Source organism: Prionailurus viverrinus, chromosome D1 (assembly GCF_022837055.1).
Source record: "Prionailurus viverrinus isolate Anna chromosome D1, UM_Priviv_1.0, whole genome shotgun sequence".
NCBI classification, from domain to species: domain Eukaryota; kingdom Metazoa; phylum Chordata; class Mammalia; order Carnivora; family Felidae; genus Prionailurus; species Prionailurus viverrinus.
The window spans coordinates 16,887,874-16,911,620 of NC_062570.1; the positions used below are offsets into that span (position 1 = coordinate 16,887,874).

The following is a 23,747-nucleotide window of genomic DNA, read 5'->3' on the forward strand; positions in this document are numbered from 1 at the left end:
TGAACATTTTGTATTATTTCGAGACTTTTTATGCAGGCTGGTGTTCTTTTGCAAGTCTGTCTGTATGATAAATTTCAAGCAGTGGGATTGCTGAATGAAAGTGAATGTACGTTTAGACTCTTTGATGGAGGAAAAGATACAGTTAGGGGAGAGGCACAGGGGAGTTTCACAGAGACAGTGCTGTTGCATTTCTTAGATGTACTTACGTAGGTGTTTATTATTCTTTGCATTTGTATGAATAAAATATTTTATGAAGATATTTAATTTTTTTTGTGTAGATACTAAAATTTATCCCCGGTTTTTTGGTTGTAAAATCACTCCCAAAGGTAAACGAGACTAGGAGAGTGCCTGTTTCATCATGTCCTGGGTAGCTGCTGTTTTTTGTTGCTGTTTTATTTTGATTCATTTTTAATACAGTGGATCTACTTACTACAAAATCCAAATGATAAATGCGTGTGGATTTTCTGGTAAGTGTAAAAGAATTGCTAGAAGGCTGACAGAAACCTTGGCTCCCTGCCTCCACCGCCCTCCCTTCAGCTCCTCTGTGTGCCCACTCAGATTTGTTAGTTCTTGAACCCTTCATGCCATCTACTTACACTGCTTTCTTTTGCCTCCTCAGTAGTAGTCTCTGTTCACTTCAGGTGTTGTAGAAAAGGGTTTATTATCTCTCTCCTTCCTCCACCATATCTCCCTATTACATTTGAGTGGTTCGGGGCCAAATCACTATTCGGTGTGTAAGGATTTTGCTCCCTGACTCTCCAAGTAATACGCGACGATGCACTTGCTGTTGTTTTCTCACATGACCTTCTGCTCTTCTTGGGATAATCGCTTTATTTTTATTTCCTTAGTTTTCCGTCTGTACCTGTCACTGCCAAGGCTTACCAAGCTGTCCGATAGCCTCTTAATTCTCTGAATACAGTACGTAGTATATAATATAGTGTAGGACCATATGAGAGTCTTTCACGTTCCAGCCCCAGCCTGGACTTTCTGGGGGTGTTGCAACCCAGCCCCTGGAGCCTTCCTCTCACCCCCGCGAAACCTCCCTCGCTCCTTTCTGTGGAAGTGCCTGTGAAACACGTCTCCCATGTTCCCTCTTTCTTGCTTTACTTCCTTGTTTGGGTGGAGTATCTCTTCCGAAAGGTGAGAGGTAAAATTTTTGAGACGTTTGATACCTTACAGTGTCTTTGTTCAACCTTCAGACGGACTGGTTACAGAATAGTAGGTTGAAAAAGACTCAACTCTCAATGGTTACGGCTTCACTTCGCTTGTAGGTTCTAGTTTGCTGTTTGGTGTCCCCTTTCCCTGTCCCCAAGAAACTTTTAGGTTATTTTCCTTATCCTTAATTCCTTGAAAATGTAAGGGCCTTTTTGGCTTATTTATTTGCTTGTTTGTTGTGGGTTTTTTCCTTCATTGGGCTAACTGTGCAGTAAAACCTTCCTATGGATATTTGTGTCCGTTAGGTCTCAGAAACACTCTTGTTTCATTTCTCTGATAATTTCTCCCCTGTGTTTTTCTCCTTTTCTGGAACTTTCATAGATGTTGAGATAAAAGAACAGTTGTGATGGTGAGACATGAATTAAAGAGTATGATTAGCTCAACCTCTGCACTTCAGGAATGAGAACGAGGATAGATGGCGAGACTGGTTGAAATAGGCTGGCTCAGCCGGGGCAACGAGTGACTCTTGGGGTTGTGAGTTCAAGCCCCATGTGGGGTATAGAGATCACTTAAAAATAAATCTTCAAGGCAGAGAGGGCCTTTCAGATTGGGAAACAACTTGAACAAAGGTGAGGAGGTAGGAATTCCTGAGTTGAGACATTGGGAAAGTGAGTTAGTGTTGGATGGTGTTTTGAGCGACTGCACATTGAAGGATGGCTAAGCTGGTAATGGTGAGCAAAAGGATTTGGCGAGATAAGAAACCAGAAGTTGGGAGAATTGCTAGAAGCTGGCTTTAATAAATCGGGTCTGGGATTGGTGAGCAGAACGAAAAGGCACGTAAAGATACGAGACTCTTCCATGGAGAAATCCGGATACAGCGACTGGCTAGAAACTAATGGAGAAGTGAGAATGAGCCTAATAACTTCTCACTTTCTTAACCCTTGAGGTGCCTGGCTGCTCCAGCTGCATCGCTCATGCACCACTGAGTCGGAGCCCCGTTTCCTCAGGCATGAGTACAGCCGGTAGCTGACGATGAGGGCTTTCTTTGCCCTCGTTTACAAACCACTCAGCGTTAATGGCAGGGCTAAGGGTGTGAACTTTTTTTTGTTTTTTGTTTTTGTCATTTTATGCAAGTGCTTGTAATACATATTTGCCCATATTCCATCTGTATTGCTTCCTGGAAGGGAACACAAATGCCAAGTAGCATTTTGTATGAATTATGCATCTCTTTTGATCGCTTACCTGGAAACGCTTATCAGCTACCCGGCACCCTGCGATAGGCACAGACATGTATTGCTTCGACCAGTTTGGCACCTCATACTTTAAGAACACAGATTGATAGAAAATATTAATCCCTTTGAATTGCTGAATTGAAATAACTTGTTTCTTCAGAAGGACGCAAGACGCTTTTTAGCAATCCTGTTGGTTGTTTTCCTCTTAAAACACCTTTATTTATTTATTTATTTCTATCATAGCAACCCATGGAGAATGTATCATCTTTGATCTCTTTCATTGTCCTGTGCCCTTAAATGTTTTTTTCCCCAGGTGACTTGTTGAAAGGTTAACGTCTGCTCCTTTCTTTTTTGTATGGGCTCGTATTTGTAACCTTGAAAAGATTTTTTTCTCTCCAGGTGAGGATGTGGAAAATTGTAACACTTGTTTTCGGATGTAAACTAAGAAGCTTTTTGTAGCACAGCCATTTTTAGATCCTTGCCTGTAACTTGCATCTGTATGGTGTTTCTGTGATTGAGAGCGCCCTCTTATGGTGACACGGAACTAATTCAGGAAGTCTGAGCCATTGGCCGTTCTAGTCAGTGTTCATCTAGCACTTGCTGTCTACAGCTTTCGGAGGAGTTGAAAGATGCCACTCCCTCAAAACAAGAATAACCTATTAGGAAATTTTATTTGTGTCAGGTGGAACGGCCTCCCTCTCCATTTTCAGTGGCCCCGCAAGCCTCCCTTCCCCCGGTGCCACCGCGACTTGACCTTCTGCAACAGCGGGTGTCTATTCCTTCAAGTGCTTCTGGGCTTGGAAGTGCTTCCAAGGTAAGACGTTATCCGTTTCTACGGTTTTCTGATTCGTTGTTGTGGATTAGTGGGCTTTGTGTGTGTGTGGTGGTGGTTGTTGGGTGTTTTGTTGTTGTTTTTGATTAGTGGGTTTTGATTGATTTGCTTTCATCCTGCGTCCACAGGCAGCTTCTGGCTCCCTTCATAAGGACAAACCGTTACCGATACCTCCCACACTTCGAGATCTTCCACCACCGCCCCCTCCAGACCGGCCATACTCTGTTGGAGCAGAAAGCCGGCCTCAGAGACGCCCCTTGCCTTGCACACCAGGCGACTGTCCGTCCAGGGACAAACTGCCCCCTGTTCCCTCTAGCCGCCTTGGGGAATCATGGCTGCCTCGGCCGATCCCCAAAGTACCAGTGGTCGCTCCAAACGCTGGTGACCCCTGGACAGGTAGAGAATTAACCAACCGGCACTCACTTCCATTTTCATTGCCCTCACAAATGGAGCCCAGAACAGATGTGCCTAGGCTTGGAAGCACATTCACTGTGGATACCTCCGTGGTGAGTCCTGCTTTTGAAATTATTTAGCCTGTTAACAAATATTTGTGGATGGCATTTCATGGGTCGCACTTTTGTCTACGTTTTGTATAGGATTCAGAAATAATAAAACGTAATCCCTACCCTCACAAGTATATATACCCTCAAGAAGTGTATTAGTAGATCAGATAAGGCATGTTTGTAAATACTGCAGTATGTATGTGGGTGCGTGCGTATGTGTGTATATACGTAGGTATGGCTGGATTCGTGTAGTGTAAATAGAAAACACTTCAGTTTTGGAGAAAGGAGAGGTTATTTCCAAATAGAGCAATCATGAGGGTTTTATGGAACGAATGGCATCTGAATTTGAAGTGTTCTTTCCCAAGTGGATAGTTTTAAGGTCAGAGCCGCAGTGACACAGATGCTTGAGGTGTGTTGTGGGATTAGAAGTAGGTTAATATGAGTGGAGCAGAAGGTTTGTGTATCGGAGTGGGGAAAAGGTCATGAAAGGAGCGTTAATGCTAGATTAGAGGACCTTGAAAATCCCATCAAGGCCAAAAGAATTTGAATTTATTTGGTGGGAAATGAGCATCTGAAGGTTTTAAATCAGTGAAGTGACAGGAGCAAAATGATGGTTTCAAGAGGTACATGTAGTAGCATTATGTAAAATAGATTGCTGAAAGGATAGATTGAAAAAAGGCTAGTAGTTCATTGAATAAGCATGAGAAAGGGGTCCAGACCTGGGCGTGGGGAGGTGTATCTGTTTTTGGGGGGTTTGTTTCTGTATGTACTCAACAAGAAATCTTACCCTTAGAAAGTTTACATTCTGGTGGAGTAAAGACAAAATAAACTTGGTAAGTTAATGAAACACAGGATGTTGGTGCTGATGAGTGCTGTGGAGGAAAATAGCTCAAAACGGGGTTGTAGGGATAGCTGGAGTCGGGCTGAGGGGTACGTGGAGGGATGGGGTACATGGAGGGATGGGGTACAGTTCTGAGCAAAGACCTGGAGCCCGCTGTGCTGATTCTCAGGGAGACCGTTCCAGGATGAAGGGGAAGCCAGCGAGTTTGGGAGAGTCTGAGGAATCACAAAGGGGCTTATAGAGCTGATGCGAAGTAAGCAAGAGAGAGACTGGTCTAGTGCACATTTCATTACCCCGTGTTCTCTTGTGTATGCGAGCGGTGTTATTTCTTGTGTGCTGTACGGATAGTTGAAGGTTAATTAGCAGTACAACTGAATAGTAATGCTGGCAGTCTCCTTCAGACAAATAAAAAGAGAGAATGGTCTGTGAGTAGTGAAGCTGAGGAATGCTGTGGCCCTTCAATGAACTGCATATTTCTTGGTTGCAAGAGAAGGGGGAGAGTGGCTTGCATTTAAGTGGCATCTGTGTGATAGGCAGTCCAATTAGAATAAATTAGACTGGACTTTCTGGTGGCATCATTGTAGGCAGAGGTACAGATATTTAAAATTAGAAATGGTATTTGTGGAGACAGCCAATTTCCTCAAATCTAGAATTGAAACCATAAACCCCATCTCCTTGGCTCTTTTTAGATCTCTGTCTTCCTAACCCTTACATTTAGACTTTCTTCAGAGCCTGAAAGCAGTCCTACTTTTGGTGGGATGCAATAACCCGTAAGCACAGCGTTGAGAGTGAAGTGTGTGTCTGTGTTACTGTTCTGGTTATTTTGAATAAGTTAAATAAATAAGAGGAGATACTGAGCTGTGTTAAGAAGGTTCTTTTTCACCACTTTTCTTTCCAGAATATGAATAACAGCCCATTAGCAGGTTCAGAGTTTGAGCACCCCAAAATCAAACCTTCTGCGTCTGCCAGTGCCATTTATTCTCTGGCTGCCAGGTAAGTACTAAAGCTGTATTTCAATTTTTTTTTTTTTTTGTAAACATTTACTTATTTTTGAGGGAGAAAGAGAGAGAACGAACACACAACAGGGGAAGGGCAGAGAGAGACTGAGACACAGAATCTGAAGCAGGCTCCAGGCTCTGAGCTGTCAGCACTGAGCCTGATGTGGGGCTCGAACTCACGAACTGTGAGATCATGACCTGAGCTGAAGTTGGATACTTAACGGACTGAGCCACTGAGGTGCCCCTAAAGCTGTATTTCACCGTGGAGTTGGTACTGTTAAAACAGCTCGCTCACGGAATTTAGAAAACCCACAGGAGTATAAAGAAAATAAAAATTGATCTGTATTTGTAGCAATTCAGAATTATTATATTTTCTGTTTTGGACTAATTTTTTTTCTCTGTGCATGTTCTCTGTCTTATTGGGCTTAACAATTTTATTCATCTTCTCAAAGAAGCAGTCTGGTTTTGTTGACTTTTGTAAAAACAGTTCTTTTCTTAATTCTTACCATTTTTAATTTTAATTCTTAATTCTTTGGTGTCTTCTTTTTGTGTGTGTGGCAAAAAGACACATGAACTGTACCATCTTGTTTATAAGCGTACAGTTCAGCAGTATTAAATACATTCACTGTATTAAGTACATTATTAGTATTAAATATTAAATTAGTATTAACTACATTCACAACCATCACAACCATCCATGCTCAAAACTCTTCATCTCGTAAAACGGAAACTCTGTACCTGGTAAATAGTAGCTCCCCATCCTTCCCTCCCACAGCCCCTTGCAGCCACCGTTATACTTTATGATTTTGACCACTCTACCACCTGTATAAGGAAACCATGCAGTATGTGTCTTTTTGTGGTTTAACTCACTTATCATCATGTCCTCATTCATGTTGTACAGTATTGCATAATTTCCTTCGTCTTTAAGGCTGAATAATACTCCCCTTGTATGCAGTACCCACCCCACCCTGTGCCTTATCTGCAGGGGGTGCATTTCAAGACCCCCAGTGAATGCCTGAAACCAAGGATAGTACCAAAACGTGTGTATGCTATGTTTTTTCTCTACGTACATACATGATGAAGTTTGATTTATAAATTAGGCACAGTAAGAGATTATCGACAATAACTGATCATAAACCAGGACAATTACAACAGTATGCTATGATACAAGTGCGTGACTGTGGTCTTTCTCCGAATACCGTACTGTACTCACCCTTCTTGGGGTGATGTGAGATGGTAAAATGCCCATGTGACGAGATGAAGCGAGGTGAGCGACGTAGGCACCGTGACGTGGTGTTAGGCCCCTATTGACCTTCATCAGGAGGAGGATCATCTGCTTCCAGACCACAATTGACCGGGGAAGTCAAACCACAGAAAATAAAATTGCAGATAAAGGGTGACTGCTGGACCACATTTTGCCTATCCGTTCATCGGTGGACGGACACTTGGATCGCTTCCACGTTTCAGCTGTTTGCGAAGAGTTTGCCGTGAGCGTGGGGGAACAAGTACCCCCAGGGCCCTGCTTCCAGTTCTTGTGAATATGTACCCAGAAGTCGTATTCCTGGATCATAGGATAATTCTTTCTTTAATTTTTTTGAGACCCTATTACACCATTTCCTGCAGCAGCTCTTGTACCATTTTACATCCCCACCAACAGTGCACAAGGATTCCCGTTTCTCCACATTCTTGCCAACCCCTGGTATTTCGGGGGTTTTTTGATGGTAGTCATTCTAATGAGGTGGTGTCTCATAGTTTTGATTTGCATTTCCCTAATGATTAGTGATATCGAGCATCTTCTGATGGGTTTATTGGTCATTCACATATCCTCTTTGGGAAAATGTCTATTTAAGACATTTGATCATTTTTAATTTTTTATTTATTTAAAAAAAATTTTTTTTAACGTTTTTTTATTTTTGAGACAGAGAGAGACAGAGCGTGAATGGGGGAGGGTCAGAGAGAGAGGGAGACACAGAATCCAAAGCAGGCTCCAGGCTCTGAGCTTTCAGCACAGAGCCCGACGTGGGGCTCGGATTCACGGACCTCGAGATCATGACCTGAGCTGAAGTCGGACGCTTAACCGACTGAGCCACCCAGGCGCCCCGACTCGTTTGTAATTTTTTAAATTTTGCTTATTTATTTTGAGAAAGAGAGAGCACAAGCAGGAGAGGGGGAGAGAGAAGGAATCCCAGGCTCCTTGTGCTTGACAGCACAGGAGCTCGAACCCGGTGAACTGTGAGATCTTGTCGTGAGCTGAGACCATCTGAGCCACCCAGGCACCTGCCTGTTTTTTAATTGGATTGTTTGTCCTTTCATTGTTGTTGTCGGGTTTTATAAGTTCTCTCTATATCCTGAATGTTAATCCTTTATCAGATGTGATTTGTGAGTAATTCCCTTCCATTCTGTGGGTTGCTATTTTATGGTGGATAGTTTTTCGATGCATAAAATATTTTAACATTTTTATGAAGTGGGGCATCCAGCTGGCTCAGTCGGTGGAGCATGTGACTCTTGATTTCAGAGTTGTAGGTTTGACCCCCATGTTGGGTGTAGAAATTACTTAAAAAAAAAATTGGTCGGGGGGGTTGGTGTCTGGGTAGCTCAGTCAGTTAAGCATCCAACTTAGCTCAGGTCATGATCTCATGATTTGTGACTTCGAGCCCTGCATCGGGCTCTGTCTGGAGCCTGCTTCAGATCCTGTCTCCCTCTCTTTCTCTGCCCCTCCCCTTCTCATGCTCTGTCTCTCAAAACAAATAAATTTGGAAAAAAAAAATTAAAAAGTACAGTTACAAACCATTGCTTTCTTTCAGCATTTTAAGAATACCCCATTGTTTCTGTTGGAGCATTAGCTCTCAGGCTAATGTTGCTTCTTTACAGGTAGTGTTTCTTTGCATGACTACTTAAGACCTCTTTGTCTTTGGATGCCAGTGCTGTTACTATAATACTTCTAAATAGTTTTCTTTATTCTTCTTAAGGTTTGTAGAGCTTATTGATTTTGTGATTTCATGTTTTAAAACCTGTTTTAGAAAATTTCAAGCCACTCTTTCTTAAAATAGACTGAGCACTGCCATCTCCTTCCCTTCTCCTTCTGTGACCACAGTTACCTGAATGTCCCTCCTTTTTGACCGTGCCTCATACAGCTCTTAGGCTCTCTGCTGTTTTCCTTTCCTCTCTTTACTTTGATCTCAATAGTTTCTACTCTATTCCGGTTTCCTGATCTTCTCTTTTACAGTTTCTAACCTGCCCTGAATCCATCTGTTCAGTTTGTATTTTCAGATACTGTGTTTTAAGCTTCTGGAATTCCCACGTGATTTTTATTTTTATTTTTATTAATTTTTTTTAACGTTTTATTTATTTTTGAGACAGAGAGAGACAGGGCATGAGTGGGGGAGGGTCAGAGAGAGAGGGAGACACAGAATCCGAAACAGGCTCCAGGCTCTGAGCTGTCAGCACAGAGCCCGACGTGGGGCTCGAACTCACGGACCGTGAGGTCATGACCTGAGCCGAAGTCGGCCGCTTAACCGACTGAGCCACCCAGGCGCCCCTCCACGTGATTTTTAAAAATGTACGGATTCTAATTTTCTAATAAAATTCTCCATTCGTCTTTTACTGAACACGTGAAGAGTAATCTTTCAAAGGCCGTATCTGTTAACTCCACCTTTGTCTCTCCAGGTTAGTGAGATAACCAAAGTATCAGTTGAGCCCTTCAGTTACTACCGTCTGCTCAGTTTCTCAGAATCTGCTGGCCTCTAGACACAGTTCAGAGGTTAGCTGCAGCTCCAGGGAAAACTATAGCAGGATTTCACACCTAGTTCTCCCCTGTGCCCTTCTCTGGGATTTTTGGCCTCCCATGTCTTGGCCATCACGGAACCCCAAATTTCTGGTCCCTTTCTCCCTAGCCTGTTGAAACTGCCTTCACATCTCAAGTTCAGAACCCCTGTATAGGGCTGGCTTTAAGGTATCCTGAGTCTTGGCCCCTTGAGTCTTGGCTGCCAGGCCGCTCTCCAGTGCGTCCTTTCGTTTGTATTTCATCCTGCTTGTATAGCTGTTTCAGGCAGTTAGATGATGTTCGCGACTGGTCGTGTCTGTAGACATGTAAAGTGTACGTATGTTTTAAATCAAGGTATGGTTTTAAAGTCTCCCTTTTCTTCACCTTAGCCTTTTATTTTGGGCATTTCTCCCTATCATTAAAAAAGTTCTTTAACAATCCAGTGTGTATAGCAGCATTATTAACGGTAGCCAAACCAGGAAGAGAGCCTAAATGTCCATCACCTGATGAATGGATAAAGAGGATGTGGTAGTACATATACAACGGAATACTACTCAGCCATCAAAAAGAGTGAAATCTTGCCATTTGCAACAATGTGGATGGAGCTAGAATGTATTATGCTAAGCAAGATAAGTCAGTCAGAAAGACAAATACCATATGATTTCACTTATATGTGGAATTTAAGAAACAAAGCAGGTGAACATGTGGAAGGGGGGAGGTAAGAGGAGAGGGAAACAAACCACAAGAGACTCTTAACGATAGAGAACAAACTGAGGATTGATGGAGGGAGGTGGGTAGCAGATGGGCTAGATGTGCAATGGGCATTAAAAAGGGCACTTGTGATGAGCACTGCGTGTTGCATGTAAGTGATGAATCACTGAATTCTCCTGAAACCAATATTGCAACATATGTTAACTAAAATTAAAAAAAAAAAAAAAAAGGTTTTTCAAAATAGTCCCTTTTAATGGTTATATAGTATCATATAACATTACATATTTAACCATTGCCCTGTTGGATGTTTATTTTGTATAAAACCTCTTACCATAATAAATTTGCTTCATTGAACATCTTCACATAACCAGAGATACATCCAAAGTAGAATTACCAGGACAAGAGATTGTGAGTGTTTTGATGTATCGCCAAGATACTTAATGAGGAAGGAAGTGCAGTTGTATACTTTTATTAACATCATCAACAAAAAGCTTCTAATTTAAAAAGTTTTTGCTTGCACCTTTAATGACCTTTTTCTCTCTATGGAAGTAATACGCTAACGAATATTTAGAAAATAGAGATATGTGACACTGAAGAAATGAAAGTTATCCATAATCTTAACACCTAGGTTCAGACAGTGGTTAGCAACTTGAATGGCTTCGTTGCCATTCTATGTGGGTATGGAATCCTATTGTACATGCGTTTTTTCACTAGGAGGATCTTGAACATCCTAGGACATCATAATATAGTCTCCTACTACAATGATTTTCAGGTTTTTGCAAAGGATTACAAAGCAGCAGAACTGACTTAATTGGAACCTTAGTAGGTAAAGTAGATAAGTACAGACAGGCTGTGGTAGAAGGAAGTAGGCCTCTGAGGCTTCTGCTTGGAACCTCTAAGGCACTGAGGGACCCGGTTGGCTTCAGGTATATTGCTGCGTATGTGGTTCCAAAGTTACTTTATTCAGTACGTTCTTATTTGACCGGTTATCACCTATTTTTTCAGTATCATAAATAATGCTCTAGTGAGTATTCTTGATTATTTCCTTAGGGAAAATTCTTAGAAATGGAATTTCTGAGCCCGAGTGTATGCCTGTTTGGTTAAATATTTTCGCTGAATTACACTCCAGAAAAATTGTACCAATGTCTCATTTCTGAAACTATGTGAAAGTACCATTTCCCTGTATCTTCACTAATACTTGATATTTTTTCTTAATCTTGATGGGTTTTTCCCATCAACGACTTGTTATGAAAAATTTCAAGCATAGAGTCAGGGTGACAGATTTTTACAGTGAACAGCCATATATTCCCCACCCGGGCTCTATTAACATCTTCTTATGCTCACTTACCCTTTTTTTTTTTTTTTTTTTCCAAATTTACATCCAAGTTAGCATATAGTGCAACAGTAATTTCAGGAGTAGATTCCTTAATGCCCCTTACCCATTTAGCCCATCCCCCCACCCACAACCCCTCCAGTAACCCTCAGTTTGTTCTCCATATTTATGAGTCTCTTATGTTTTGTCCCCCTCCCTGTTTTTATATTATTTTTGCTTCCCGTCCCTTATGTTCATCTGTTTTGTATCTTAACTTCCTCATATGAGTGAAGTCATATATTTGTCTTTCTCTTGCGAATTACACTTAGCATAATACCCTTTAGTTCCATGTACTTTTTGTTTTTAAATCATCTCTGCACCCAGCGTGGGGCTCAGACCTACAATTCTGAGATTAAGAGTTACACGTTGCAACAATTGAGGCAGCCAGGCACCCCTCTATATACTTCTGTCCCTATCCATCTGTCAGTCTGTCTTACTTCTTGGGCACGTTTCAGAGCAAATTGTAGATACTAATATGCTTTCACCCCAAAACTTCAGCACGCGGAACACAAAGTAATACGTAGACATAAGAAAAACCTGCAGTTAGATTATAGGGACTGTCGCTCTGTCTTAGGTTTCTGTAACATTTAAGTGTTTTATAATAAGCAGCTATTGCTTTTATAGTTGGGAAAAAGAAACATGGAGTAAATACAGACAAATCCAGTAGATGCTCCTTATCGAGTGTTTAGGATGTGCAAAAATACAAAGACGAAGGGAGGAGGTACACTCTTTAACTCACGTTCCCAGCAGCAGTTGTGTGTATGTGTGTGTGTGCTTGTGCACACGTGCATGTGTCTTGTTTTGTTGATTTTCTGCCCCTGGTTTTGTCAAGTTTCTTGGGTGGGAGGAGGGAGCAGGAGAAGTTTCGATTCCAGAGCTGCTAGGTGAGAGCTTCGGGTGGAATGGCAAGATCCCCAAAGCAGGAGTCAGAAGATGGGAGATGCCATCTCAGAATTGATGCTAACCTACCACTTGATCTCTCTTGATGTCAGATTTTTGTTTTCTAAAATGAGGAGAAGAGTGATTAAAGTAGGAGATAACCTTTGAGGAAGCTTTCAACAAGCTGTATTAGTCTTTGAAACCATAGGTAGATGTTAAGAATTAGCATCTGGCATAGGTTCCTAGCATATTGTCAGAAGGCCACAGCTGCTGCTCGCTTCGTGCCTGGTGAGGGAAAAACTGGCACGCCAGCTCTTGGGCTGGGACCCCAGTTTATTTGGGGACTGAGACGAACCGGCTTCAAGCACTGTTCCCGTGTAGCCCATCTCAGACAACATAGCTGTGTCTGTGGTCAGCTGAAAGCAAAACTTGAAGTTAGTGTGTTTTGTAATAATGAACCTGTCTCGACCGGGAGAAGTAACAGTTCCCTAGGTGGCATGTGTTTTTCCGTCAGAAGTGAGTTGCGGCCTGTCTCGAAGTGATATGTCTCATTTCACACTTGCACGTTTGCAGCTTGTTTATCGTTTTCATTTTCTTTTTCTGTCTTCTTCCTCTCCCAGGCCTCTTCCTGTGCCAAAGCTGCCCCCCGGGGAGCAGGGTGAAAGTGAGGAGGACACGGAGTATATGACCCCCTCCTCCAGGCCTCTAGGACTTCCAAAACCGGATGGGAAATGGCCTTTGGACACAACCCAGAGTTCACGGTACGTTCACGATAGTCTTCTGGGAATTAAGTTGACACCGCTCACCTGCCTAGCTGCTCCCTACGTGATGTTATCCGGCCAGAACGAAAGCAGAAAGACGTGTGGAGCCTACATACCCCAGCGTTTGGCCCCTTGCACCTAGAAGCAATTCCACTTACGCTTCCTCACTGTCACAGTAGTTACAAAACCACACGTCCATTGTGCATCGTAAGAGTCGATCCTGTGCCATTTATTAGTGATCCTGGCAAAAGGAAAATGCTATCTTGATAGACTCAGGGTCTAGGATAGTTAAGAATAGACGAGGCTTAATAAGTTTGCAGATAACAGAGTTCTATTTCTGAAGATCATATGCCACTTTCCTTCTGGTTCAGAGCGTGTGATTGTGACCAGCAGATTGATAGCTGTACATATGAAGCAATGTATAATATTCAGTCCCAGGCGGCACCGGCTGTCACAGAGAGCAGCACCTTTGGTGAGTAGCCATTCTGCTACTTTGAAAATCATTGATGTGCCATTGGAATGAGCCTGTCATACTTGGCTGTTTGAGACAGCTTGATTCTAGGCAGAAACTTCTTTTAAATAATCTTCTTGGCAAAATATCTTTGATCCAGGGGCAGTAAAACCCTCTCCTCTGTTTTATTTCCTGTTCACGCAACTAGTTTCCTTTGTACTTTTTCATCCTTCCAGGGCCTAGAGACATTTGGGTTCTATGGCCTGGGCCCGCAATGCTGGCAGCTCCCTTTTATTTCCTTTGCTTTTTAGCATTGATGAAATTCTTTTGTGTGTGGGTGGTGAATACTCAATTCCCATATCAACTAGCTTACCAAGTTGAAAGTTCAAGAAGGCAGCACACACAGGCCCTTTGGCTGGTCTTGCGAGGTGAAACGCCAGTAGAAATGTTGAATGAATACTATAAAATGACACTTGAGTCTTTGGCTTCAGTGGCTGTTAACCCTGACAAGGGTAGCCTTTACCACGTTCAGGAGAGCAGGGCCGCAGTGTCGGTGCAGATTGCGTTTTCTCTGTTCTTTTGTCTCCACCCGCGGGGCCTGCCTTGGCGGTCAGGCCCAGGGTAGACCATTGGTAGCTTGCGTGCTGGACATGTGTGAACGAATGAGCTGCGTTAGAAGACGGGGTGTGTGTGTGTGAGAAGCAGAAGATAACCGCACAAACCGTTCTCTAGGTGAAGGGAATCTGGCCCCGGCCCACGCCAGCACCGGACCCGAGGAGTCTGAAAATGAGGAGGATGGCTATGACGTCCCCAAGCCGCCTGTGCCGGCAGTGCTGGCCCGGCGGACTCTGTCCGACATCTCTAACGCCAGCTCTTCGTTCGGCTGGTTGTCTCTGGAAGGCGACCCCACCGCAAGTGAGTCTCCAGGCCGGCCTGGGTTTGTGCTGAATGGCTGTGTGGCTCCCGGTTTGTATTGCAACAGAGGTGACTGCCTGGTGACAGTGCTTTTGTCACCAGATGTTAAGTCTGTTTTAGTCTACGTGGGAGGAAAGGTGGTCCCGGGGTCTCCATTAGGAAGTTGAACTGTAGTCAGACTCTTCAGGATTCTGCCAGACTTAGAAACAAGGTTGTTCCTTAACCCGTGGCTGCTCCTGGCTGGTGCTAGGTAGGACGTCTGGTTCTTTGGGGTGCGTGTCATGACACCAGTAATGAAGCTTGATGGTTCAGAGCACGCATTCTTGACTTCCGGGCCCTGTCCCATTGGAACGAGGGCGCGCCGGCTCTGGAAGCACACTGAGTGGGCTCGGAGCCAGCTCACATTTGGGCCTTGGCTCTCAGGGGCTGCCCTTGCACCTGTGGCTGCCTGGGAGGGCAGCAGCCAGAGTTGCTGTCACTCTGGAAATTGAAGACTGTGCTCAGGACAGCTGGCAAAAAAGATACATCCAGTTGCCCAAACAGGTGGTGATCCCCACCCGCCCAGCCTTGTTTAATGCTTCTCCACTGCAACTTAGTCTTATTTCTGTGGTCCTCTTTGTGGAAGGAGAAGTTTAGTGTCTTTGGCCCTGCCAGAGAAGTTGTTTTAAATAATCTAGGCACTCTGTGTGTGAAAAGTGTATAAAGCGTGATGCGGATGCAGGTGTCTGTGCTCAGGACAGCAGTGTTCCTGTCAGCGGAGCAGGTGCATGGTATATTTAGAAGGCTGCTCCCGCTGTGAGGAGGAGGCGAAGGCTTTCTGCTAAAACCCTGGAACCGGTAAAACCCGGCCCTTTAAGAGCACAAGTCCCTGCCCAGGTACAGTAGGTCGGTAATACCTTGATCTTAGCACACTGTTATTCCTGCCGTTAGGTGGGGATCTCTCCCCCCGCCCCCGCCCCCGCCAGATTTGCAAATATTTTCTTTCTGATTTCTTCTAGACTTCACTGAGGGTTCCCAAGTTCCCGAAAGGCCTCCCAAACCGTTCCCTCGGAGAATCAACTCTGAACGAAAAGCAGGTAGCTGTCAGCAAGGCAGTGCCGCCCCCGCCCCACCGCAGCTCTCCAGCGAGATCGAGAACCTCATGAGTCAGGGATACTCCTACCAGGACATTCAGAAAGCTTTGGTCATTGCCCACAACAACATCGAAATGGCCAAAAATATCCTCCGGGAATTTGTTTCTATTTCTTCTCCCGCCCACGTCGCCACCTAGCACACCCCCGCCCCGCTGCAGCGTCAGAGGACCAGTGAGCCGGCCGCTCTTACTGGAGTGGCACCTGCAAGGGCAGAGGTGCCTTTGGAGACTTCGCGGTGAGGTCTCGCCCTCTCTGTGGGGTTTCACATCTGTGGTTCCAAGATTTCAAAGCAGTGGAATGAACATGGAGCAGCTAGTGTGTTTTATTATTTTATTTGTTTTGAGAGTGGATTCGAAGGTGTCCTTCAGTCCTCACCTTAGAGTGTGGATTCTTAGTAAATGGTAGCCTACCTGGGGAACAGTCCGGAAAGCAGTAGGAGAAGTATTGTGCTGTAAATCCTCACTGGGGACTTCAGACTTCCCTGGGTTAAGGATGTGGTTGTGTTTCTGTCTGTCTGTGGTTGCGTGTGTCCTGTGATTATAAGATTAACCTGCTGTGTGTGTTAATCCCAGGCAGGGAATTAGCACAAGAGGTTTAGGAAGGAATCGTTTAAAGACTTCCATCTACTGTGGTATTCTACCCAACCCCAGTGTGTATTACAACTTCAACACTCCCCGACGGCTTGGATTACCACGTGCATAGCTCAAGTCTTGTATTTTTAGAACACCCTCCCTCTGTCCTTTGTCCTGCTTCCTCCTCCTCCTTGGTGTCTGTCATTGGCAGTGGGCTTGCTGTGACCAGACTTACTGAAGCCGAGTGGCTTATAGGATGTTCCTTATTATGTGTGATGGTTGGTGTTGGTTTGTGTGGTAGATGGGTAGTGGGGGAAAAAGTACTGTTGCTGTATCCTTATAGTCATGTTTGATCTAGCAGCTAACACTGGTCACTCCAAAGCACTGTTTCCATAGGAACATCGACTCTGTTAAAGTACGATGTTTTCATTACCCTAATTCCATGATTCGAGATAGAGGCCTTCAGATACATTCCATGCCCTCCCCCAGAAGATGGTCTGTGGGAGTCCGTTGCCTTGATGCCAGGTATGTGTTCTAACGTAGGCCGTGGGTTTTTCTGCTTCACGGGAAGGGAAGGGCATTTGTTTCCAGCAATGGCTTTCTGACCCGAATACCACAAAACTTTTAGCAAGCTTCACGCACAGGCTCTTTGCCTTGTTCTACATAAGATGCACAAAACAGTGAAGATGTCTCTGTTGGGTTTTTTTTTTTCCCGGTGAGTTAATTCCAGCTTATACGGGTGTCTCCCTTTGAACATGAGCCAGGTTATATTTTCGGAGGAGAATCTGCTCTTTGCCCTCGAAGGAAAGGGGCTGACACCCATGGTGGTGCAGCATTGCGCTGACAGCCCCAGTCCCGCATGGGGGCCTCCGACAGCTGGGTTTCTCTTGTGCCTGTGGCTTTGGGCATGTAGCACGTCCTTCCGTCTCCTCATCACCTTAGTCCTGTGTACTCTCTCGTGACTGCGTTCTCCACGGTAATTAGCATTCAGTGTATAAATGACTTTACTGTGGTCAGAGACCGTATGTGAGAAGCCTGACGATTTGTGTAATTGCAGGTTACAAAGGAGATTCAGGGTCCAGCACGGGGCACCCGTTAGTCGGTTCCTGGAGGTGCTGCGAAATGACCCCTGGAGTTGGGTCAGTTCTCTGTCCGGTCTTTGCTGGCTTCCCCAGCAAAGCGGGTGTACCCCCTCGCTTGTCAGGAGCACGCCTGCTCTTTGATCGATCTGCCCTCCTCAAAATCTGAATCACGCTTTTGTCTTTAGATCCAGAATCCCTTCAGATCGGTTTTGTTTCTCATCTTGTCATCTGTGGAACTAAAACTTTTTTTAACTCTTCTCTTGGCTCTCAGCTGTTCCTAGACCTGTTGGCTTTATCCTCTTGCCTCCGAACCATTTACATTCCCAGGGTAGAAGGTACAGGACTTCTTGTTGATTTGCTCTGGTTCCCCAGTGTTTGCTCCACGCGGCGGAAAACAGCCCAGCCCGCTGTCAGGTGCAGGAGGTCCTGATGGTCGTGGCCGGGGGCAGGGAGAGTGGCAGTAACCTAGCGTCTCCTTCTAAAAGCCAGTAAGGATAGGGTTTCGTTTGTGGTAACGTTCAGTTTGTATTTTGTTTAAATGCTGAAGACCCAGACGAAAAACTAGAAGAAATGGCAGCATTTTCCATGCCTTTCCACACTGGAAGTTTTCCTTGTCTGCAGACATTGCCCATAGTCTGAAGATGTGTCAAGAGAACAGAACACTGATTCTGCATATCTTTTGCCTGTTCAGTGTATCCAAAATCTTTGGAGAGTGTGTCCTTACATATATAGGCTAAGGGCGAGTTCATCCTTTTGTTCCTCGTTGAGCGCCCCTGTGGCTCATGGGGTCAGGCCTCCAACTGGGGTGTCAGATCCCAGTGTTGGACATACGCTTCATTGATTGGCTTGGTCATCGGCCTGGCAGCTGGGTAGCTATAGGCTTTCAAGCTTCTGAGACCATTCTGTGAGGTTTTCTCTCCTCGGGTCTGTGAGGACAGACTTGGGTCCAAACCTCAGGTCGCCAAGGTAGTCTCACGAAAGTTTTCACGTGGAGGCTTGTCTTGAGGGTATTTCCAAAACTTTAATCTCTTAAATTTTCCTTGGGCTAAGGCACAAATACCAGCTTCTTCATCCTCCATTCGTATGGCAGTTTTTAATCCTTGGGCTCTGCTCTGAATTTAGAATTGCTCTTTCAGAAGTAGGCTTTGAGTTTTGCCATTTTGGGTAAACCCATCTCCCTTCTCCCTCCGAATTACAAGTGGTTCCTTCTGTGTTAACTTGCCAGGTGGATAAGGTAAAAGTCACTTTGATGTTTTTCTTTTTTCTCAAATGCACTAGGCTATTCTGTTCAGTCCAGTCTCCTTTCCCTCTTTCTGGCTTGCCCTGCACGGCCTGCCTCTGTGCTCCTCTGTGCCCAGCTGCCCTCTGTGCTGCTTCCACTAAAGTAAAAGATTCCCAGAGCAGAAAAACCTGTGGGCTCGTGATATACCTCCCTTTAAGAAAATAAGAGATTGGGCACTTTCCGGTCTCCACGTGCATCTGTTCATTCTTATGTAAGTAATGATCTGCACCTTGGACAGCCATTCTCTTCCACTAGCCCTCCTCCCCCCACTCAACACACTCCGCCATTCTTCTGTGCTCTTCGCATACAGACGACACCAGGGCCCAGGGTGGGGGACAGCGCTCGTAGTGTCATTCAGCTGCTTTGCGGGTTAAAATTTTTGGATGGGGGTCGCTATTCTTCAATCTTAAAGTATTTATCTCCTCTATAGAAAACTAAAATATAACTTAGGGTCCAAACAGCAGACCTACAAATGAGTTTTGTAAATTTGCTAGCAGAGTAGGGACTGTATATTCCCTTCAAGGCACCATGATCAGACTTGACACCTGTGTGTGTGGGTGGTTGGCGATGGTGTTGATGCAGAATATTCTCCTACCTCACCTCATGACAGTCAGGGTTCTAGATCTCCTTCCCAAGCTAAGGAAGTCCCCCTTCCTGCCGTTGGCCTTTCTGACTCTGGTGACCGCTGCCCAGGGAACAGTGGTATTCTAACCATCGGCCTGGCCTGGTGGTTACCAATTAGGTTGTTCGTTCAGCAAATGTGTATGAGCGATTACCATGTGCCAGAAGTGCCAGCTTCTCTGTGTTCCTCCCTGTCCAGGACTTGCATTTGGCCCTAAAATAGCTCATCCCCAAAAGATGGTGCAGTTTTTATTCACAGCTCTTTTATGTAGATCTGTATTTCCTTAAAGAGCTGTCCTGGGTAAAATCAATTCAAGGCTCTTCCGTTAACCCGTGTCGTCTTCCTAGAGCTTTGATACTTTCTGGGAGATTCCTCAACGTGTCTCATGGGTACCCACCATCTTTTGTGTATTTCAGTGGAATCTGTCTGGTGGGTTGAGGGGTGTGTTGGCTCAGCGGCACGGTTAGGGCAGTTACGTGTTTAAGTAAAGCATCTGCCCATAGTTCCTTTCCAGTCTAGTGCCTTCCTTGATCTTCCTACTGAGCTGCTGGAGTTCCTAATCCCCCTTGTTGTGAAGTTTCCTTGTCGCCCTTCGGGGACCTGTTACCACCTCCCATTCTCTTTGGAACTTATTTTCCAGTCTTCCAACACCTTTGCAGCTGATTCTATGTCTTAGAAAGGCTGAAGGTGTGGGAGAGGGGCGGATACCTGTTGTTCGGTCCTGATCTTCAGCTGATCCTTTGGTCTCCCAAGAGCCAGTCGGCAAAATAGATGGAACTCAGTTCTCAGAAATGCCAGCCTTTCCTGGGCTAAGGAGCCTAGGACCCTAGAACTTAGCATCAGAATACATACGTCACCACTCTCCTGCTAGACTTTCAGGCTTTAGAATTCAATCTGAAGTATTCTTAAGTCCACCTACAGTGTTACTGGCACTACTTTGACCTCAGCCTATGTTCGTTGTCTTTCTTTAGAAGCGCGTAAAGCTACGCAGTGCATGGAGGAGGGTTCATAGTGAAAGGAAGCCACAGTTTTGTATCTTTGTCCTGTTTCGGAATCCTTCGGATGTCAGAAACAGGTATTCAGGCTAAAGAAAGGAGGGAATCCTAAGGATACAGGGTATTTTATAGACCCCAGTGCGAGAAGTACAGTCGATTCTTGTATGGGGCTGGGCTGGGACTGTCCGACTTTGCACCCGGTCCTTTCTCCTGCTTGTCAGGCACAGCCCTGGAATAGACAACCCAGTCCCCAAGTCTACACGACGTCCCAGCTCTAGGGATCACCGTACACAGCTTCCCAGTGCCTCTTGATTCATTCAGATTCTCAAGAAAGAACACGATTGGCCCAGCACATTGCCTGGGTGTCTACGCCTGACCAGTTAGCCTTGGCGTGTGGGGCGGCAGCGGTGTGCCCCTTTGGGTGGGAGATGGGGGGAGAAGAGGCTATAGGCAGGATAGATACCCTAAAGGTCTTTTAGTAGTAAAACTGCTGTCATACTGCCTTTTTTTAGAGTAGGAAGGTAGGCATGGGACTGTGTCTGGGATGTTGAGAAAATTCTTGGGTTTTGCTTAATTTGGGTTATCGTCGTCTTTATTTCCTTATTTCCTGTTTTCAATCCCTTTATCAGTCTTGGCATCCAAGATTTCTTACCTCCCTCCTCAGGACCCGTTCCTCCTGTTCCAGAGCTAGTCTGTTCTTAGGTGACGTTTCTTTGCCTTCATTCAATCTCAGGTTTTTAGCCTTCTTTCATATTATTTGGAGAGCAGATCACACATCCCACTGTAGCCACCCATGGACTTTTGGGCTCTCTTCAAGTTTTAGCACCGAAAATACATCCATTCTATGGGCCCGTGGCCCTGGCTCCCCTCCTCCTCGAGGAGAGCCCTGCGGCAATATTCTTGGGCAAGCCTTCCGGGGTACCTCAGAAACTACTTCCCCATAGCCAGCAGGAATATATAATAACCGGGACAGTAGCCAGGATATAAATTAGATGTAGATTCCAGTTTAGAAGAGTTTTGACTGAGAGCTCTTTAGACCGGGAACCCTGGTCTCCCCTGTCCACTTGATTTCTTTGTAGTCCTGTATCAGAGCCTTTTTTAATTTTAATTTTATTTTTCGAAAAACTGCTTGCCTACTAAGTCTTTTGATCTTGCTTACCTCATCCTAGAGCCTGTCCCGTGTTCTTAAGGCATGTTCATAATTACTTGTAACTTTTTTAAACTGTTGGAGTCGTTAGGAATACACAGAAGTAACCTAGTAATCCAAAGATACACACTGAGGCACGTGATGAAGGGTGGGTCGTCAGCCCTTGCATTTGGTATCCTGGACTGGGCGCCAGAATCAAGGAGCAGAGGGACAGCAGGGCCGGGTGCCTCCCTGTCCTAGGAAATCTGGCGTGGTTCCACAGGGGAGCGCAGTGTTTTTTGGGTCTAAGCAGCGGCACCCGCGTAAGAGGCGGGGGGGCCGGGACGGGAGGAGCAAGCTCTGGCCGGAGGCTCCCTCACATTCAGATGGGAGCGGGAAAAGAACGGAAGGGCCAGCTGTCGGCTAAGAGCAACAGCTGTCTGCAGCTCTCCCTGCCGCTTCCCTTGTGTAACGCTCGAGAAAAACGCGGTGGACCGCTCCCTCTGTTTGCCCAGAGCAAAGGCTGAAAGCCAGCCTCCGCTCTCCTACCGCTCAGGCGGCCGAACAGATCAGCGGAGTTCTGGTTGCCCGGCTCCACGTTCTTGACCCGCTCCTGAAATGAACGTGAGGGGCACCCCTCCACTGCCTCTCACAAGTCCTCTTTGCACGCCCGAGCCGGACCAGAGGGCCAGGGAAGGGGGGAGGCTCGGGCACACGCCCCGGGCAGCTCCTCGGGCCTCACTCCGCCTCCCGCCCAGCCCCGACGAGGGGGGCGCCGTGTGCCCACGCCCAGTGCGCCAACCTGCTCGCCTGTCGCGTGCCCCGTGTGTCCGTTCCCTCCTCCCTACCTACCTCGGACCCTGCTCGGGGCGAGGTAGCCGTGCTCATGGCGGTCTTGAAACCGCAGAGGCAGAGAACCAACGTAGGAGTCTGTAGACTGTGTGTTTTCTCTTCCTCGGTTTCTTCCTTCTGCTGTCTGGGTAAGCCTGCAGGCACGTTGCCCGTGAGAGCGGATGCCTCCTGACCTACCGGTCTCCGTGTCTCGGCCTTGACCTCCTGCTGAAACATGTGGTAGGGGCATGGCAGCTACGAGGCACCTCCTCCTCCATTTGCTTTCTGGCTGTGGTGACTTGGGATTTTTAACCTTATATATCTTTTTCCTTTATTCAAAACAAAACAATTTTTAGCACAGTGAAAAAAAAAAAAAGCCAAACATTTTTGTGCCTTTCTAAGGCAGCACTGTAACTCAGGCTGCATTTTAGGACTTAATATGGAAATACCAGAGTCTTAGCTCCTCTACCTTGAGTGTCCATCCTTACAGACTGGGGGGAGGAGGAAACGCTCTGTGTGGCTGGAGAGATGTCAGATAGGTGAGGCACGTCTGGGGTCCCCTCTCCCTGCCGTGATGCTCTTTTGGAGTACGTGTTCCCCTGGGATCATTCGGTTGGCTCTAGTCAGGATCGCAGCCGCCAGGTTGAAGCCTCTGTCTCCAGCGAGGAGAGAGGGAGACTGTTCTGGGATTTCCAGGTACGCCCTGGACCATTTCAAGTGTGCCAGCCTCTGGGCCTGCTAGTGACTCAACTGCATGGGAAAGTGTAGGACGGACTCTCCCGAGAACAGACGTGGTGTGTGTCTTTTCTCTTTGCTGGATCCTGAACTGGCCTAGACCTCCTGCCTCTCCCTCGAGACGTGGCTTTCCTTTCATTTGCAGACTTCAGTCTTAAAGCATTAAGCAGCCAGTGCCCTCTGCGGGTCCAGTTTTCCCCTGGGGAAGGCAGCAAGGACCACGTGCCCGGTCCTCAGCATGGTCGTCACAGTCAGTTTCAGCAAAGAAAAAAGGAAAAAAAAGTTTTCTATCTGAGAATTTTACTTCTCCCTTTCCCCTTTCAGTTCTTCCCTGCCTTTAATCAAGAATTGGGAGAGAAACCATTCTTTTGAACGTCCTCCCTCTTTAGGATTTTGACATTCTTGGCCTGGGTGGGGCTGAGGAGAACTTGATGCTTCCTCCGGAATAGAGTCCCAATTTGTATATCAGTGTTAAAAATGAAACAAAACGAAAACTTAGAGGAGATTTTTGTGGACTATTTTAAAAATGTGTCATTAATATAAAAAAAAATTTCTATTAGCAGTATTTAATCCTTCTCACCTGTAAAGAATAAGACAGAAGGTAAATATTCTTACAGAGAAGAGCAGAGCTTTAAGATTGGTTTTCATTTGACGTCCCTTTTGTTTTGCCAACGTATTAATGTTTAGAGGTCTGTTATACTAATGTTATTTATTAATTTTTTTTCATTTCCATACACAGTTAACTAAAGAGCTTTTTCAAGCACCCATGTCTGTAAAAAAAAAAAAAAATATTTTTAAATAAAGTTTCTTTTGTTGTAGCAGCCTGGGGTTCTTGCCCTTCCGTGGGGGTGGGAGAGTGAAAGCCCAGGCCCGCGCAGTCATCGCGGGGAGTCTGCTGCTACCTCGAGGCAAGTCCGAGCCGCCGGAAAGCCTAGGAAAAAGTTGATAGCTCCTCC

The 23,747-nt window shown here is 45.5% G+C and overlaps 1 protein-coding gene and 1 non-coding gene across 3 annotated transcripts in view; both read left to right on the forward strand.

Moving 5' to 3' along the window:
- Positions 1-23,609, forward strand: part of CBL (Cbl proto-oncogene) — an 84,920-nt gene extending 61,311 nt beyond the window's left edge. For both annotated transcript variants that reach the window (XM_047876811.1, XM_047876812.1), the window contains 7 exons: positions 3,070-3,201; positions 3,348-3,725; positions 5,462-5,556; positions 12,907-13,047; positions 13,419-13,519; positions 14,231-14,413; positions 15,412-23,609. In XM_047876811.1, the coding sequence (XP_047732767.1) occupies positions 3,070-3,201; positions 3,348-3,725; positions 5,462-5,556; positions 12,907-13,047; positions 13,419-13,519; positions 14,231-14,413; positions 15,412-15,683 (1,302 nt within the window). In that variant the 3' untranslated portion in view covers positions 15,684-23,609. The remainder of the gene's footprint in view (positions 1-3,069; positions 3,202-3,347; positions 3,726-5,461; positions 5,557-12,906; positions 13,048-13,418; positions 13,520-14,230; positions 14,414-15,411) is intronic.
- LOC125147295 (small nucleolar RNA SNORA19) lies at positions 4,841-4,970 on the forward strand. The gene has a single exon (XR_007145123.1). It is a non-coding gene; the product is annotated as a small nucleolar RNA SNORA19 (small nucleolar RNA).
- Positions 23,610-23,747: the final 138 nt, after the last annotated feature.